Source organism: Tripterygium wilfordii, chromosome 6 (genome assembly GCF_013401445.1).
Source record: "Tripterygium wilfordii isolate XIE 37 chromosome 6, ASM1340144v1, whole genome shotgun sequence".
NCBI classification, from domain to species: Eukaryota; Viridiplantae; Streptophyta; class Magnoliopsida; order Celastrales; family Celastraceae; genus Tripterygium; species Tripterygium wilfordii.
In genome coordinates this window covers 10,074,018-10,088,767 of record NC_052237.1, presented here as the reverse complement: position 1 = coordinate 10,088,767, position 14,750 = coordinate 10,074,018, and the positions used below count along the sequence as shown (strand labels likewise).

General features: G+C 36.9%; 1 protein-coding gene across 5 annotated transcripts; it reads left to right on the top strand.

Annotated features, from left to right (window-relative positions):
* The first annotated feature begins 5,129 nt into the window (after positions 1 to 5,129).
* On the top strand, positions 5,130 to 12,988 carry LOC119999306 (phosphoglucan phosphatase LSF1, chloroplastic-like). Of its 5 annotated transcripts, none has more exons than XM_038846803.1 (11): positions 5,131 to 5,564; positions 5,692 to 5,798; positions 6,747 to 7,206; positions 7,317 to 7,385; positions 8,805 to 8,926; positions 9,396 to 9,611; positions 10,558 to 10,663; positions 10,871 to 10,983; positions 11,593 to 11,737; positions 12,012 to 12,169; positions 12,696 to 12,988. In XM_038846803.1, the coding sequence occupies exons 1-10, from the start codon at positions 5,274 to 5,276 to the stop codon at positions 12,129 to 12,131; spliced, it is 1,749 nt and encodes a 582-aa protein (XP_038702731.1). In that variant the 5' UTR covers positions 5,131 to 5,273; the 3' UTR covers positions 12,132 to 12,169; positions 12,696 to 12,988. The 5 variants fall into 5 exon arrangements, with proteins under 5 accessions (XP_038702732.1, XP_038702731.1, XP_038702730.1 ...); XM_038846802.1 differs by lacking the exon at positions 12,696 to 12,988 and adding an exon at positions 12,319 to 12,621 and having other exon boundaries at positions 5,132 to 5,564; XM_038846801.1 differs by lacking the exon at positions 12,696 to 12,988 and having other exon boundaries at positions 5,132 to 5,564; positions 12,012 to 12,621.
* The last annotated feature ends 1,762 nt before the right edge of the window (positions 12,989 to 14,750 follow it).

Sequence of the window (14,750 nt, the reverse complement as noted above, 5' to 3'; positions counted from 1 at the left end):
GGTCCTTTCACTCCTTTGTTGAAGTGCCGAAAGATCCAAAATAAAATTACTTGTTGAAAGATACTGATGATACCAAATATTACACTCAATTAGAATTAGGATACGTGACACAAGATGCGGAGAAGAATATCGATGGAGGATCCACCTCGGCCACCGATCAAGGCAAAGGTGAGGTGTCCATCAAAGAAAAATGCAGACCGAGGAGCCCACGTGAGGCTTGGTTGGCCGAGAAAAGAACATCTCGACAAGATCGAGAAACACCTTCGGTATAAAGCCGAGCATCTCACCTTGAAAGCCTCGAAAGCCCTGAACACCCAGGGGAATCAAAAGTTCAGAAAGAGACCGACTCCACTTAAGAAATGAATTAGAATGAGATTCACCTATTATAAATCCACTTGGTAATATGGGAAGAGAGATCTACTCCTATCAAAATTAGAACACTCTCCCTTATATAAAAGGGGACCTCAAACACCAAGTAAATCATCTTGAGTCATACACTTTTAATAGCTACTTGAGAGAGTTCCAAGCTTCCCTATTGTTATCATACCGACTTGAGTATTAGAGAGATCCCCTTGAGAACACCCCGGAGAGAGCCCCCTATAGCCCATGTTTTCTATTGTGCATGCCATCTTCACTAGAATCAAGGATACTTCCTATCAGTCCTACCTCATGATATGTCACCAAAATCGTTTCAGTTTTCGACATCATGATATACTAGTAGAGATTCAAAAGAAATGCACCTTTGGTTACCATAAATTGTAAATTATCTCCTCCACAATGCATGAAGCAAATATATAGGCTAATCCCAAATTGAGAATGTGAAAAATGGAGGCTGTGAAGAATGCGGGAGTTAAAAGGGGACAATTTGTGAGGTTAATAACAGTTTTGGTCACTAAATAATTTGATCAAATTCAATTCGAAAATTCATTTTTCAAACGTTTCAAGTTGAGTATCGAAATTTTAAAATTGTTCCAACTTACTGATCACACATGCAATTTCATGACTTTTCATGTATCACACTCAATGAATGAGTGTCATATACTGTTGAGATGTTTTTGGGATTGATGTTTATGGGATGTATAGTAATGATGATAGGAATTTGAGGAAATAAAGAAAAAATACAATTGAACGAAGGATACAAGTGGACCAATAGAAGGAAAAGGATGATACAAAACAATAATAGCAAAAGAAGTCACAAAAGAGAGAAGTGCGCAAAAGGAGAGTGGGGCGGCTTTTGGAAATAAAGAGACGGAGTAAAGAAAAGGAAGAAATCATAGAAGGAATTGGACTTTATAGAAGGAAACTTTGAGTTATTATGAAAGGAAGTTCTCGAGCACAATAAAAGGGGAATTGGAGACCTGCATATCTCACTAACTTTTCTCTTTGTTTTTGTTCAGTTTCATGGATTTTTGATATTTAGTTTTCTTGTCTTATTGTAACATGAGTAGCTAAGGCCATGTTTGGTATCACTATTGTTTTCTGTTTTGGTTTTAAAAAAACAGAAATAAAAAATAAAAAATAGTGTTTGTTTGTATTTTTTGTTTTGATTGTTATGAAAACCTACAACAGGTTTTCAAAAATTTTAAAAACACAAAAAACAAGTTTTTAAAACACCATACACATGACAACATCATTTCTCTCTCATTTTCTGGTTGGGTCTGACTTGGGACTCGGGCTTCGGGCCTGGATCTGTCTTGGGCCAAATTTTGGGCTTGATCGATCTCGAGCGAGGCTGGGCTATGAGCCCAGGTCGGGTTTTGAGCTCAAGTCGATCTTAGGCCTGACTATGTGCCGGGGTCGGGCCAAGTCAGTCTTGGGCTTGGATTCAAGCCAGGTCCGTCCCCGGCCAGGCTTCTGGATCTGGTTTGTCCTGGGATGCTCTTCTGGCCCAGATCGAGCTACGGGCCCAGGAAGGTCTTCCGGGTTGGGTCGGTCCTGGGACTGTCTTCGTGGTCGGGTCCGTCTCGGGACAGTCTTCTAGGTCGGTCGGTCCCGAGACAATCTTCGAGGTGGGTCAATCCCGAGACAATCATCGGGTTCTCGTTGGTCCAGGGACGATCTTTGGGGGTCGAATCTGTCTTGGAACGAGCTTCTGGGTCAGGTCAGTCCCTGGATGGTCTTCAGGGTCGGGTTGGCCCCGGGACAGGCTTCGGGGAAAGGTCTGACCCAGGATGGTCATAGGGGTCTGGTTGGTCCCGGGACAGGCTTCGGGGTAGGGTTTGTCCGGGAAAGATCTTTGGGGCCGGGTAGGGCTACGGGCCTGAGACACTCGTCAGGGTTGGTCTTGGGGTGGTCTACGGGCCCGACTTTAGGGTCTTGTAGGGCATGGATCGAACTTCGGGCATTGACTTTTTCTTTGAATTAAGAGTAGAGCTTCACAACATCTCGTGTGACTATCTCATCTTGAATCATGTTTATGTTTTCATTTTCTGTTTTTTAATACGCAACCAAATAGACAGTCAAATTTATGTTTTCATTTTCATTTTTATATTTTATGTTTTCATTTTCATAATTTTTGAAAGTGATACCAAACAGGACATAAACTTCTTCGCTAGGGTGTGATGTATCATAACATGACAATTGCAAGTTGATTTAAGTTTACAAGTATATAATTTTGGCTCATTGATTCTTATTTTTAATCTCTGTGCTTAAAAGTTTATTGTGTGTTTGATTGTTTGACCACCATTCAAATTTGCATATAGATTATTCTAGCTAAAACTAATATAGTTTAGTGATGTTTTATTTTTGTCAAATCTGTTTAGGGGTGAAAGTACTTGTCAATAGGTCCCGGCACTAAATTCTTTGGGTAGAGAATGTAACACTTTCACGGGTGAAAATAGTTCGGCTGTGGACAAATTAGTTTGCTGTGGAAACTACAAATTAGTTTGCTGTGGAAACTCATATAAAGTCCCCTTGTTAGGGCAAATGCAATGGTTGGTAGGTAATGAGGAGAGTAAACTGTATTGGGAATGGTGTTTTGCTGATGTGGATAGAAATGGAAATGTATTGTTTCTTGCCATTGTACAATGGTGTTAAATAGATATTGGTGTTAGTTAGTTAATTTTGGTGGCAAATATTTGAATAACATACAACAATATATATACTATTCAAAATGATTTTCTATAAAATTACATTAACCATAAATAATTATTTTAATTAATAAAATTTTACAGCAAATAAATACAATATTTAAAAAAAAATAGTAAATGATTGAAGAAAAATTTTAAATTTCATCCTGTCCATTGTGTATATATATATATATACACACACACATGTATATATACATGGGTTTGGGTCTTTTAAAAAAACTAAAGGGAGAGAGAGATGGGTCTTTTAATCAAAATAGTATCTCATACAAAACAGTATCTCATACAAAACAATATCACATACAAAACAGTATCTCATACAAAACAATATCACAAGAGAGAATATGTTTGCAGTTGATGTTTGTGTGGGCCCACACCAGTCTAGCAATTTGAAGCCCCAATAGAAGTCTTTGTTCCCAAAATTGGTCCAGCAACTTTGATTGCCAAAAAACCCATCATTGTATGGATTCAACCTCTCCATTTCCCATTAAAGATCCATTTATCCCATCCATTCTTGCCCTAAAGCACACCATTGCATTTGCCCTTAGGTACATGTTACAAAGGTACTGAATTCGTAGTTTACTCTAGAATTGGTATGTAAATTAATTTATAAGTTTCTAATCAATGTATAAAATATTTACTTTTAGTAAATGATATGGGTTAAACCATACTTTATACCCTCAAAGTTTCACGTTTTTTTTATTCATGTCCTTCAAGTTTAAAAGTTACCTCAAATATCTTTAATGTTTCAAAAAACAAGTCATTTCTGTCCTCAAATCACTGTGCCAACGATTAATCGCCGGATTTTGCTTAGTTGGCCACTGGAAGTCCACGTTGGCTTTTCCACGTAATTGTTATTATTAAAAGCATTTACATATCACTTTCCTTAACAAAGATACACAAATTTTAAAAAATACCCTAACAAATCCAGAATCCCTAAAACAAACAAACATCTTCTTTTCTTTCCATTCCACATCTTGTTCTTCAAGTTCAAATAATTTCAGAGCAATGGAGCACAAATAAATCGAATATTAGTTTGGAATATGCAAAGTATGATTCTCATCAGAGTGAACAGATCTAGTTGATTTCCTCAGAGGAAATCGACAATCACCCTTAGCCAATCATTTTCTACTAGGATTTGGAGTTGAGAATCGTTTCCGATCAGACCTTGCTTCCTTGAATACATCAGAGAGAGAAGTTTGCAGGTTAGGAGACAAAGTTATCTGCTTATTGGTTGGAGGATGTCGCCGAGCTTGTCAATTTCTGGGAACAAGTAGATGTTCTTGTGGTTGTTGATTCTGACCGGACGAAGTTGCTCCGGCTCCATGTCTTGATTTCAACTTTTCAAGCCAGATCTCCTCTTTGACCGGATATCGAAAGAAAGGGGAGCAATCAATCTTGAAGAATCCAGTCGTAGTAATCCGGAAGACCCATCATCAAAGATCGATTCTGTTAGTTATGCTTTGGAAATTATTGAGTTAATAGGAACGATTTTTGAATATTTTTTTACAAGAATTGACCCTTTTTGTCGATAATATCTATGGTTATCATTTTTTTAATAATTTTTCTATATAATTAATTAATTGTTAATGATTTATTTACCATTTGGTGGGTGTTTTGGTAATTACCGCATTTCCTGAGTTGACTTTTTTTGACCGAAAATCACATGTGTTAAGCCACCTGTCCTTCCGATAGCCACATAAGCAAAATCAGGCACTCACTCGCCGGCAAAGGGAAATCAGGATAGAAACCATTTGCTTTTGAAACATTAAGGATATTTAGGGTAAATTTTAAATTAAGGACATAAATGAGAAAAACGTACAACTTTAAGGGTATAAAGTATGGTTTAACCAATGATATACTGTATTTGTCATTCAAAACAGGATATATATGTAATTTTCTTAGATTTTTTTTTAATTTTTTAATTAATTGTTGCGAAGATATTTTCACGTGGGACCATTTTACCGCTAAAAGTTCCACACCCTCGTGTAACCGGGTTCAACCGTGTGGCTTCTCTTTCTCACTTAACAGTGTAACACCCACAAATTCAAAAAAATAAAATAAAAATCCCATTGAAGCAGCTCCACCCTCTCTGTATAAACAGCACACTCATGTGAGCACGCATTCATGAGCGATTCACTCCTTCAGTGGTTCTGCTAAAAGCGCACTGATCGATTTCCATTGAAGATGTCGTCTCTTCAATTCTCTGGTTGCAGAGCCATGGATCTAGCCATGCCTTTTCTTAGCGCCTTCTCTTCTCCGTTCTGTGGAAGAGATCTCGATAAAGCTATTAGGATCAGTGTGAAATCGAAGGCTCGTTTTTCTAGAGGAAGTGTTAGGGTTTATGCAACTTCAAATGTTTCATCGTCCTTGAAAATGAATCTGAATGAGTACTTGGTCACTCTGGAGAAACCTCTTGGCATTCGCTTTGCGTTATCTGTCGATGGCAAAATCTTCGTTCACGCCCTCAAGAAAGGAGTAATTCTATTGTTGTTTTCTTTTTTGTTAAACCTTTATAAATTACTTGTGGTACAGACTTTAGTGCATTGGTTTTGTTGTTTTTGAGTCAATCTTATAGCTAATAACTGGTGATATGTTATGATAGGGCAATGCAGAGAAGTCGAGGATAATCATGGTAGGAGATACGTTGAAAAAGGCGAGTGAATCCTCTGGTGGCGGCCTATTGGAGATTAAGGACTTTGGCGATGCACAGTTAAGAGTTTTATTTTTCTTAGCATTCTGTGTGTAGTAGAACTTACAATGTGTTGATAAGTAGACGTGTGGTAGTTTGATTTTTTAGTTTCTACATCTTAGTGGCGTTTTTCGGTGTACAAGCAGCTTTTGATGGTAGCAGACCAGATAAATTGATTTTGATGTTCTTGCCTGAAGTATATTGTTACTGTTGTGAAGTTACATATGCTGCAAATCATAGTATATTCTAAAGACGTTTGAAGAAATTATTTTAATAACATATAACGAGATGATTACAGGATATAGATATACATTACAGTATAGAAACAAGATTTGACATAATCACACTAATACACAGACAGGTGACAGAACATGTAGCCGTTGAGATTTCATATTTGAAGTTTGAAAAAAGATGAACTTAAATGGGCTTGACTTGAGCATCTTCTTTGTGTTTGGACTGGGTTTCATTGGGCTTGAATGGCGTGTCTTCTGTATATTTTATGCATAACAAACAATTCGGATTGATATAGCTTAAGTGATGCTCCACTCAAAAGACATTACTAATAGCACGTCCTTCTTATAACTTCTTCTGTCATAGTGACAATGGGAGTGTCAGGGTTCCTTTAAGCCTTTGTTTATTTTAGAAATTTGTTTCTGTATTCTGTCAATCCTGAAGTAAACTTATCTTATCACAAAAGTTCCCTTTGCCAACCTTGTCAATAGTTTCTAAGGTATTCATTTATCCGTGTCTGTTGCCTTTTCTATGGGGTGGCAATGTAATATGCTCTTTTTCTTGCTGTATTTTCTGGTCTTATGTTATTAATTGCTCGTTGGCTTGTAAATTTGAATTAAAATATCGTGCCTCATTCAGTCTTAAAAGATCGCAATTATTTTTTATGTATAAACTGCAACGATCTATGCTGTTTATCAAATTTTATTTTTTATTTTTTCAGTCTTTGGTTTCTTCAGGAAGATGATGACAGAGAAGACAGGATCCTTTAGCCTAGTCCTTGAGAGACCCTTCTCTCCTTTCCCACTTAATCATTTCCTTCTTATTAGTGACATTGACCTACTATTCAATAGAGGACGAGTTCCCATTGTTACTTGGAACAAAGCTGCTCTGGCATCAAATTTGAGAACATCTTCAGAGAGTTGTGGGAATTCTGGGTTTGTCACATTCTCCTCGAAGAATTTAACATGCGAGGGATGGAAGCTTCTGAATGATCAACAAGGACCAACAGAGTTACAAACACAGAAAAACATTCTTGCTCCACACATGAGCCAGCTTATTTGTATCTTTTCTGAAGAAGATTCTGGAGATGGAGAATGGGCTCATGGGAGCTTCCCGCTGGATGAGTATATCAAGGCACTGGATCGTTCTAAAGGTGAATTATACTATGATCAGTCTCTTGGTATGCGCTGCAGTAAGGTATGTCGTTCACCTTTTTTTTTCCACTGTTTTCAACATTCTGTAACTGCAAGATAGCACACTAAATCATTTCATTGTTCTCATTGTGTGTTTACCTGTTTGTTTATTAGATTACAGAGCAGATATATGTGGGCTCATGCATACAGATGGAAGCTGATGTAGCAAATCTATCTGTTGGAGTAAGTCTCTCAGTGCCTTTAATCTGAGAACTGTTTGGTTTTTGACATGTGATAGTAAATATGTGTATTCATGGTTGCTGTAGTATTAGTTAGAAGCTTTAAACACTTTTCTGCATGTGCCAGAGAGGTTAGAATTTTGTTCCACTCTACTTCCCACTTAAAAGCTTTCCATATCCAGTCCTAAGGGAAATTTCTTCAGTCAAGGTTATGTACATGCTGAGTAAGCTCATTGTAATATGTTCTGACTGTAGTAAACACAGACCAAGGCTTCTTTATGGCTGCAAGATTGTAGAGCACTGGATACAGGTTCTTGAAGAGTTGGAGCCAATCCAAGTATCATGCCAGGACCTGACTGCTGCCTATGCCAAACTTGACGATACAATTCTTTTCCCCTGAAACATCCCAACCTTTCTTTATATGCTTAAATTAATCTGTCCCATGAGCCTCTATTTTCTGCTTTGTGATCTTGTTTCTATTGTCTTCCCCATATTTTACTGCAGTCTATTTCCTCCATAGGTGAATCCTATTGGTGCCTAACCTGTAAATCCGTTTCCTTAACAAGGCTCTGTTAAATTTTGTTGATGAGGTGTTTCATTGAAAAGTCTTTTAATTAGATGACAGATAAACCTCTAAATTTCTTGGGCTGCTTGTTAATCTTCCACTGAATCAAGGGAACTTTTCTGCAGTCTCCGCTACCTCTCCATAGACATAAGAAGCTTTATTCAGGAATAGGGGGCAGAAGATTGATGGACAGTTAAGTATAATTGAAAATAAAACTTGCGAAAAGGAAAATTCCGCGGGGAGTTATCATTAAGCTCAAGATAGTATCTATTTACTAATAATTGCAAATATTAGTCCACTTCTGCCAGGACTCTGTAAGATGCAAAAGTCCTTTTGTTCTAGGATAGCATTTTACACATTGAAGTTGTTTGTGCTGCACCTTCTTGTTCAAGTGAAATTTTCACTTTTCATTCTATCCTAATATAAGGGCAAACCATGGTCCAATAGTAAGGTTGTATCACAACAGCCTAGAGGTCATGGGTTAAAATTCTGCAAATAGCCTTTCGTATGCAGAGTAAGGCTTTATACACCTTGCCCTTCTCCAATCTCGAGTCCACTGTGGGAGCCTTGTGGTTTAGGAGATGTTTAACTTTTTTTAAAATTCCAATCTATACATGCACTCTAATTAGGCATTTTTTTTTCCTTCCTTTGGTGTACTGTTGTTTACTTGTTTTCCCTTCCTCTCTAGTATTGAATTATGCGTTGATAAGGGGTAAGTATTAATGGAGTTGGCTTACACTTATAGATTTTCCCATGCAACAGTTTTCAAGTTAATTGAGCTTCATTCTGTGGAGTGTGGGCTTTGTTGTTTCCTAGATTAGGTTTTCATTGTCAATGGCTAAGGAGTCTTTGCAACAGGGTATTACGGCTGTGCTGAATTTCCAGAGTGGCGTAGAAGCAGAAAACTGGGGAATCAATCCTGCATCAATAAATGAGGCTTGCCAAAGCTTTGGTATCCTTATGATCAACTATCCTATAAGGTGGGAACAAGGCCTTATCCCCATCTAGTTTGTTGGCAATTGAAATGTCTTGTATAAAAAATAAACAACTCATGTGCACAAGGCTCCCGCAGTGGATGGGGTTGGGGACATGCAAGATGTACGTAGCCTTCCCCCCACATAATATGCGGAGAGGTTGTTTCCAGGGTTTGAAACTATGACCTCTAAGTTGCACCTCTGCAAATGGGCCACATGTTCGTCTGTAATTGAAATGTCATGTATGTGTAAATTTTTTGACGGCTTTGTGGGAATGGTTGAGAAGCTTTGCTATTTTATTATCTGTCTTATTTCCTGGATAAAGTATGCTGACAACAGGATTTTACTGCCTGATGAATTTTCATATGCTAATTTTGAATTGGGAATCAATTTTTGAATGTATCTATATTTTTATATTAATCAGAGCATGCTAGCTGTTTAGTTGATGTAACTGTGTCTTTAATTTTTTCTGCAGGGATGCAGATTCCTTTGACATGAGAAAGAAATTACCATTTTGTGTGGGGCTCCTGTTACGCTTGTTGAAGAAGAACCATCGTGTTTTTGTTACCTGTACTTCAGGTTTTGATCGAGCTCCTGCTTGTGTGATTGCATACTTGCACTGGATGACCGATACTTCGCTCCACGCAGCTTATAATTTTGTTACTGGACTGCATTTATGCAGGCCCAACAGGTTTTTCCAATTTTCTCTTTAGTTTTTATTGTTATATTTCAAAGGTGTTTTGATTTTGATATATATGTTCCTTGTTTTGATTTTTTAGTTAAATATTTTGCACATTTTCATGGCCATCATATATATATATATGTGTGTGTGTGTGTGTAGCTTAATAATTGGCTATATGGGAGATATTAATTAGTTGCACACCCTGAAATTTTCGGCCACTGCTTAATTATACCATCTTAATGATCCTGGTGGCCATAGCGCTCATAATAGTTTCCTTTTCCCCTTCCTGATCCTTGCTTTGGTGCATTTCAATTTAATGTGATGAAATTCTTATCTTATTGGAGTTAGATTTGCCTATGTGGGATATACAAAATTACTATTCTGCACATATGTGAACGGGAAACTGAAAAGAGGGAGCCTTGGAATCCGCTAACAAATTATACATATATCATTTTTCCTGTCATAGGTTTATCACTGGTACTCTGGTAGAATAAACGAATCTGTTTGCTTGAGAGTAGAGACAACTAAAACAAAGTCTTAACAGTGTTAAGGTTGGTTGGTCGTCTTTCCAAATGGAATGAAGGGAATGCTCGCTTGTCTATGATAGGAGTGCGGAACATAGAAAAGGGAAAATGCTTAGTAAATCAATCACTTAAACGAGAAGTTATGCTATTGGAGATCAGTAGATGTGAGAATCATTACAGAGACTTTGCAGAGTGAAAGTGAGTTTTTGGTGAGGGATATTGTGATTCTCTTCTTTCTCAATACACAATTGAATACATGCCTGTTCAGACAAAGAACATTTTTGGGTTACTCTGAATCCTAGAATCAATTTTCTGCGTCGTAATAGTACTTGCAAAATATGCTTACAATTGAAAAGCGAATCAATAACTTGTTGCATTCCTTAAGCATGTTCTATTTGGTAGTACACCATTTACTAGGAGTATTGATGCAGACCGGCAATTGCTTGGGCAACATGGGATCTTATAGCCATGGTGGAAAATGGCAAACATGATGGCCCTGCAACACATGCTGTCACTTTTGTGTGGAATGGACAAGAGGTAATTAATTTTGCTAGTAGTTACTGCAGCTTACTCATGGTATTGAATTATTGATCCTCTTACTTAAACTTGGAGAAGCAAATTTTTACGATTCCCAGAACTCAATCGGTCAAGGACTGATATTGTAAAGTAACTTGAGCTAACCTAACCTCTTGTCTTTGCTTGATACTAATAATGAAGAAAAATTTCCATGATGTTGTGTTACAGGGGGAGGATGTTTTTCTCGTTGGTGATTTTACCGGAAATTGGAAAGACCCAGTTAAGGCAACTCACAAGGGTGGGTCAAGATACGAAGTTGAAATGAGACTTGCACAGGGAAAGTACGTCTGATGCTTTCTATAGCTACTTTCTAGATTATTTTTTTTCTTATTTAGGGTTCAGCCGTAAGACCTTCACGACAGAGCCTACTAGGGGAAGAATATTCACAATAGATACATACTTGAAAGGTTAGGTGGGCTAGTGGTGGATGGATGTAATCTCTGGAAAGAGGTGAAGACTGTTAGTCATAATGCACTCCTTCGTTGTAAATGGTCCAGAATTATACTGGAGAGTTCCTGGTATCTAGAATGATGGCTGATTCTTTTGATGGTGCGCTAAGACGTTGAAGCTTTTTCATCAAATTAACAAGGTAGACAAAATTAATGGCTGTGGTCCTTCAATTGCTTGCTGGAAATTTTGGATGGAAAGAAACAAGGGACATTTTGAGACTTGTAATCAATCTCCTTTGGGAAGCATCATACATGTACCTGATTCTTGGTTAGGTCTCTGGTGGTCCCAATTTGTGCAGTTCTTGAAGTTTCAGGGGTGTCTGTTTAGTTCAATTAATTTTTCCATTCAAGAAAGAGAACCGATAGTTAAGATTCTGACTTATTTTCATGCCGTTGGTTAAAAATATTTCGGCATTCTTAAACCACATTAATTGCTTTCAGGTATTATTATAAGTATATCATAAATGGGCAATGGCGGCATTCAATTTCATCACCAACAGAAAGGGATGAAGGGGGAAATGTTAACAACATACTCATAGTGGGTGACGTTGCCAATGTGAGGCCTTTTGTTCAGCAACAAAAGAAGGTTGGTGCATAACATGATACTTGTACTGAAATCAGCTTCATATATTTCCTTCATGATGTTGAGATTTAAACTTTTTTAGTGGAATGTATTTAAGTGCTACATTTGTGGTCATACTTTTTTGGCACGAAAACCTCATGAACTATCTGGAAGGTGAGGAAAAGAATTGCTTCATGGTGCTACTGATGGCACATTAAACGTCCCTCTTTAAGTTCTTTGTCGGACCATTTTGAGTATCATATCTGTTTCCTGAAAATTCTTGAATTACATGATATAGGATGTCAATGTTGTGAAGGTGATAGAGAGGCCATTGACAGAAAGTGAGCGCTTTATGCTGGCAAAAGCAGCTCGCTGCACTGCATTCTCTGTGTGTCCGATCAAGCTAGCTCCGAAGTAGTTGATGCATACGATTGGCATTTGATAAATGCTACGCTGGTAAGTCTTCTAGTTATATTTCTGCATCTTCGGAGAAAACATATGCCTATTCCTTCACGCACAGTACTGCATATTGATGCATCTTCACAAACATTAATCCCGTTGGAATTGTTTCTGTTGCTTTTTGATGCGGTGCCTTGTGCGACTAGCCCTCTAGATATCGTGCAGATAAGCTCAAGCCATTACTCAATTCCACGGCTACTGCTTATTTTAGCACTGTAGAAGATGCAATACGTAACTTATTTGTACCTTTATTGCCTGCGTTCTCAGTTTATCAATAGCTGTATTTCGACAAATAAAAAAACACAATAAGCTTGTTCAAAGAGAAGAGACTGAATCTATCAGGCTGTCGAGGGTCAAATCATTTCATATTGATTTGGACATGAAGGCTGAAGCTAAGCCTTAGCTTTACATTGCGAATGGCATGCTTGTTGGATAATTTCATTGGATTACATACCAAACTGTCTTCAGTCATTATTTGACCTGATTTTGATGCATTCTGGCTCTAAGAAAATTGTTTGTTCAGAATGATGAGGCCGGTGCAGTTAAGGTAAGAACGATGATGCCGCCATGATATATTTGAACGGGCTCAATATGATAGCTTATGAGTGGAGGCCATTTTTTGTTGCACCTTTTTTGTTGTCGAGTTTGTAACAAAATCCGGTGGTCATTCTTATAAGCTACAGCATAAAAATAGATTTTAGGATCCCATTTTTCCTAATTGTTCTGTAAGGTCGAATCATTGAGGCATTCGGACCCTTGAAAGTGTGATAAGAATCCCATATCGGAAGATGGTGGATTTGGAGTTTAGCGTATAAGGGAGAACAAACCTCCTATTGTTAACCTGAGTTTTTAATAGAGAGTTAGACCTAAATTTGTGACTCTAGACTTAGACTCTCATTCCGTGTGGCAGGTATTCATCACAGTGACATAACTTTTTGACATAACTTTTGAAGAGAGAGTGCCCAAGAATCTCGACTCTTTTGAGTGTGGCAGATTCGTAATTTTCTTTCCTATGAATGGATCAAATTTCGGATTGGGAGGACTACCGGTGCTTGCACCGGTTAAAACCTGTTCATCCTTTTATGTTACCTATATTTTCTTTAAAAAGCGCTTTTCCCAACTTAAACACTCTTTATAATTTCTTGGGTCATATTCTACCAATACTTTGATGGACTAATTTAGTGGGCCTAGGTCATGCTTATTAATATAAATATATTACAAGTTATGGCTCATGGAATTTACGACTCAGTTTAGATCAGATTGTGCAATTAATCTAGTCCATAATCAGGCATCACATTTTTTAAATTATGTTGGGAATTATCACATCAAATAGAATGAGGATTCTCAATTACGTATAATGTTAAAAAAGCACTTCGAAACAAAAATGTTCTGTAAATATTCCTAAATTTTTTTCCGGAATTCCCTCAAGATTTTTTCCCCCTCACTTTGTCTAGAATCTTGACTTCGCACAGACCACATTTATTCTTGTTTAAGGACTGTTGACATTTGGCCAAAAAAAAAAAAAGACACTCAAAAGTGATATTCAATGCTAAAATAATTATAAATATATAATAATATTAGCTAGCTATCTATCTCCAAAATGAAAAATTGTTATTCCAAAGAAACTAAAACTAAAATTAAGGATGGGATTTGGTCCACATGTATGTGTGGAACAACATGCATGAGAAAATATCGACAAAATGCATAACCTTGTATCTTTTTGAAAAGGCATGTAGCTAGCTCTCTTATCTTTTGGAGTTTTGACTAGAATTCTAAAAAGCTCAACCATGTAATGCTAGCCTCATGATATAAAGTTACATTGACCAATCTTTAGCCTGAACAAGTCACAAGCAGCTAGGAATAATAATATTTATTGCATATACTTGTGAGCTATCATCCATTGACAAATATTGTTTTTTTTTTCTTTCTTGCTATTATTTATATCCTATGTTTTTTGATATGTCAATATTATTTCTATAAAATTAGAACTTACAAAGAATATTAGCATGATCCCCACGCAAGAATATGACATGCACAAATTAAGAATTGCATGGATTGAGATCCTCTTTATTGCTTGGCAATTCTCGGTGTCTACACAATCTATACGTCAGCAGCAGTGAGGAGGCTGTGATGTTGATGGTGAACCTCTCGGATTGTGCAGGAACAAAGGGAAGGCGGTAGGGGCAGAGTCAGAAATTTATAGGAGAAAGAGGTCAAAGTGTGATAGGAGTTAGAATTTTTTTTAGGATTTTTATTGAAAAGTGACAAGGAATAAACAAGTATATATAGTCATTAAATTATACATCACAAATTAAAACATAAAATATTCAAGATAAAAAAAACTATCATTTAAGTTGTGGTAGATGATTTTACATTTAGTAGAAACCATCTACCATCATATATGAATGTGTATCAATCGGTAATTATAATTTCTATATTAACCATACATATTATATATTATATAGTCAGTAGAAACACGTAAGTATTTTTGGTAATATTTAAGTTATACATATATAATGTGCAAAGAAAATTTTTCAAAAATTTAAGGGGTTAGTGATTGAGAAAATAAAAAAGTAAA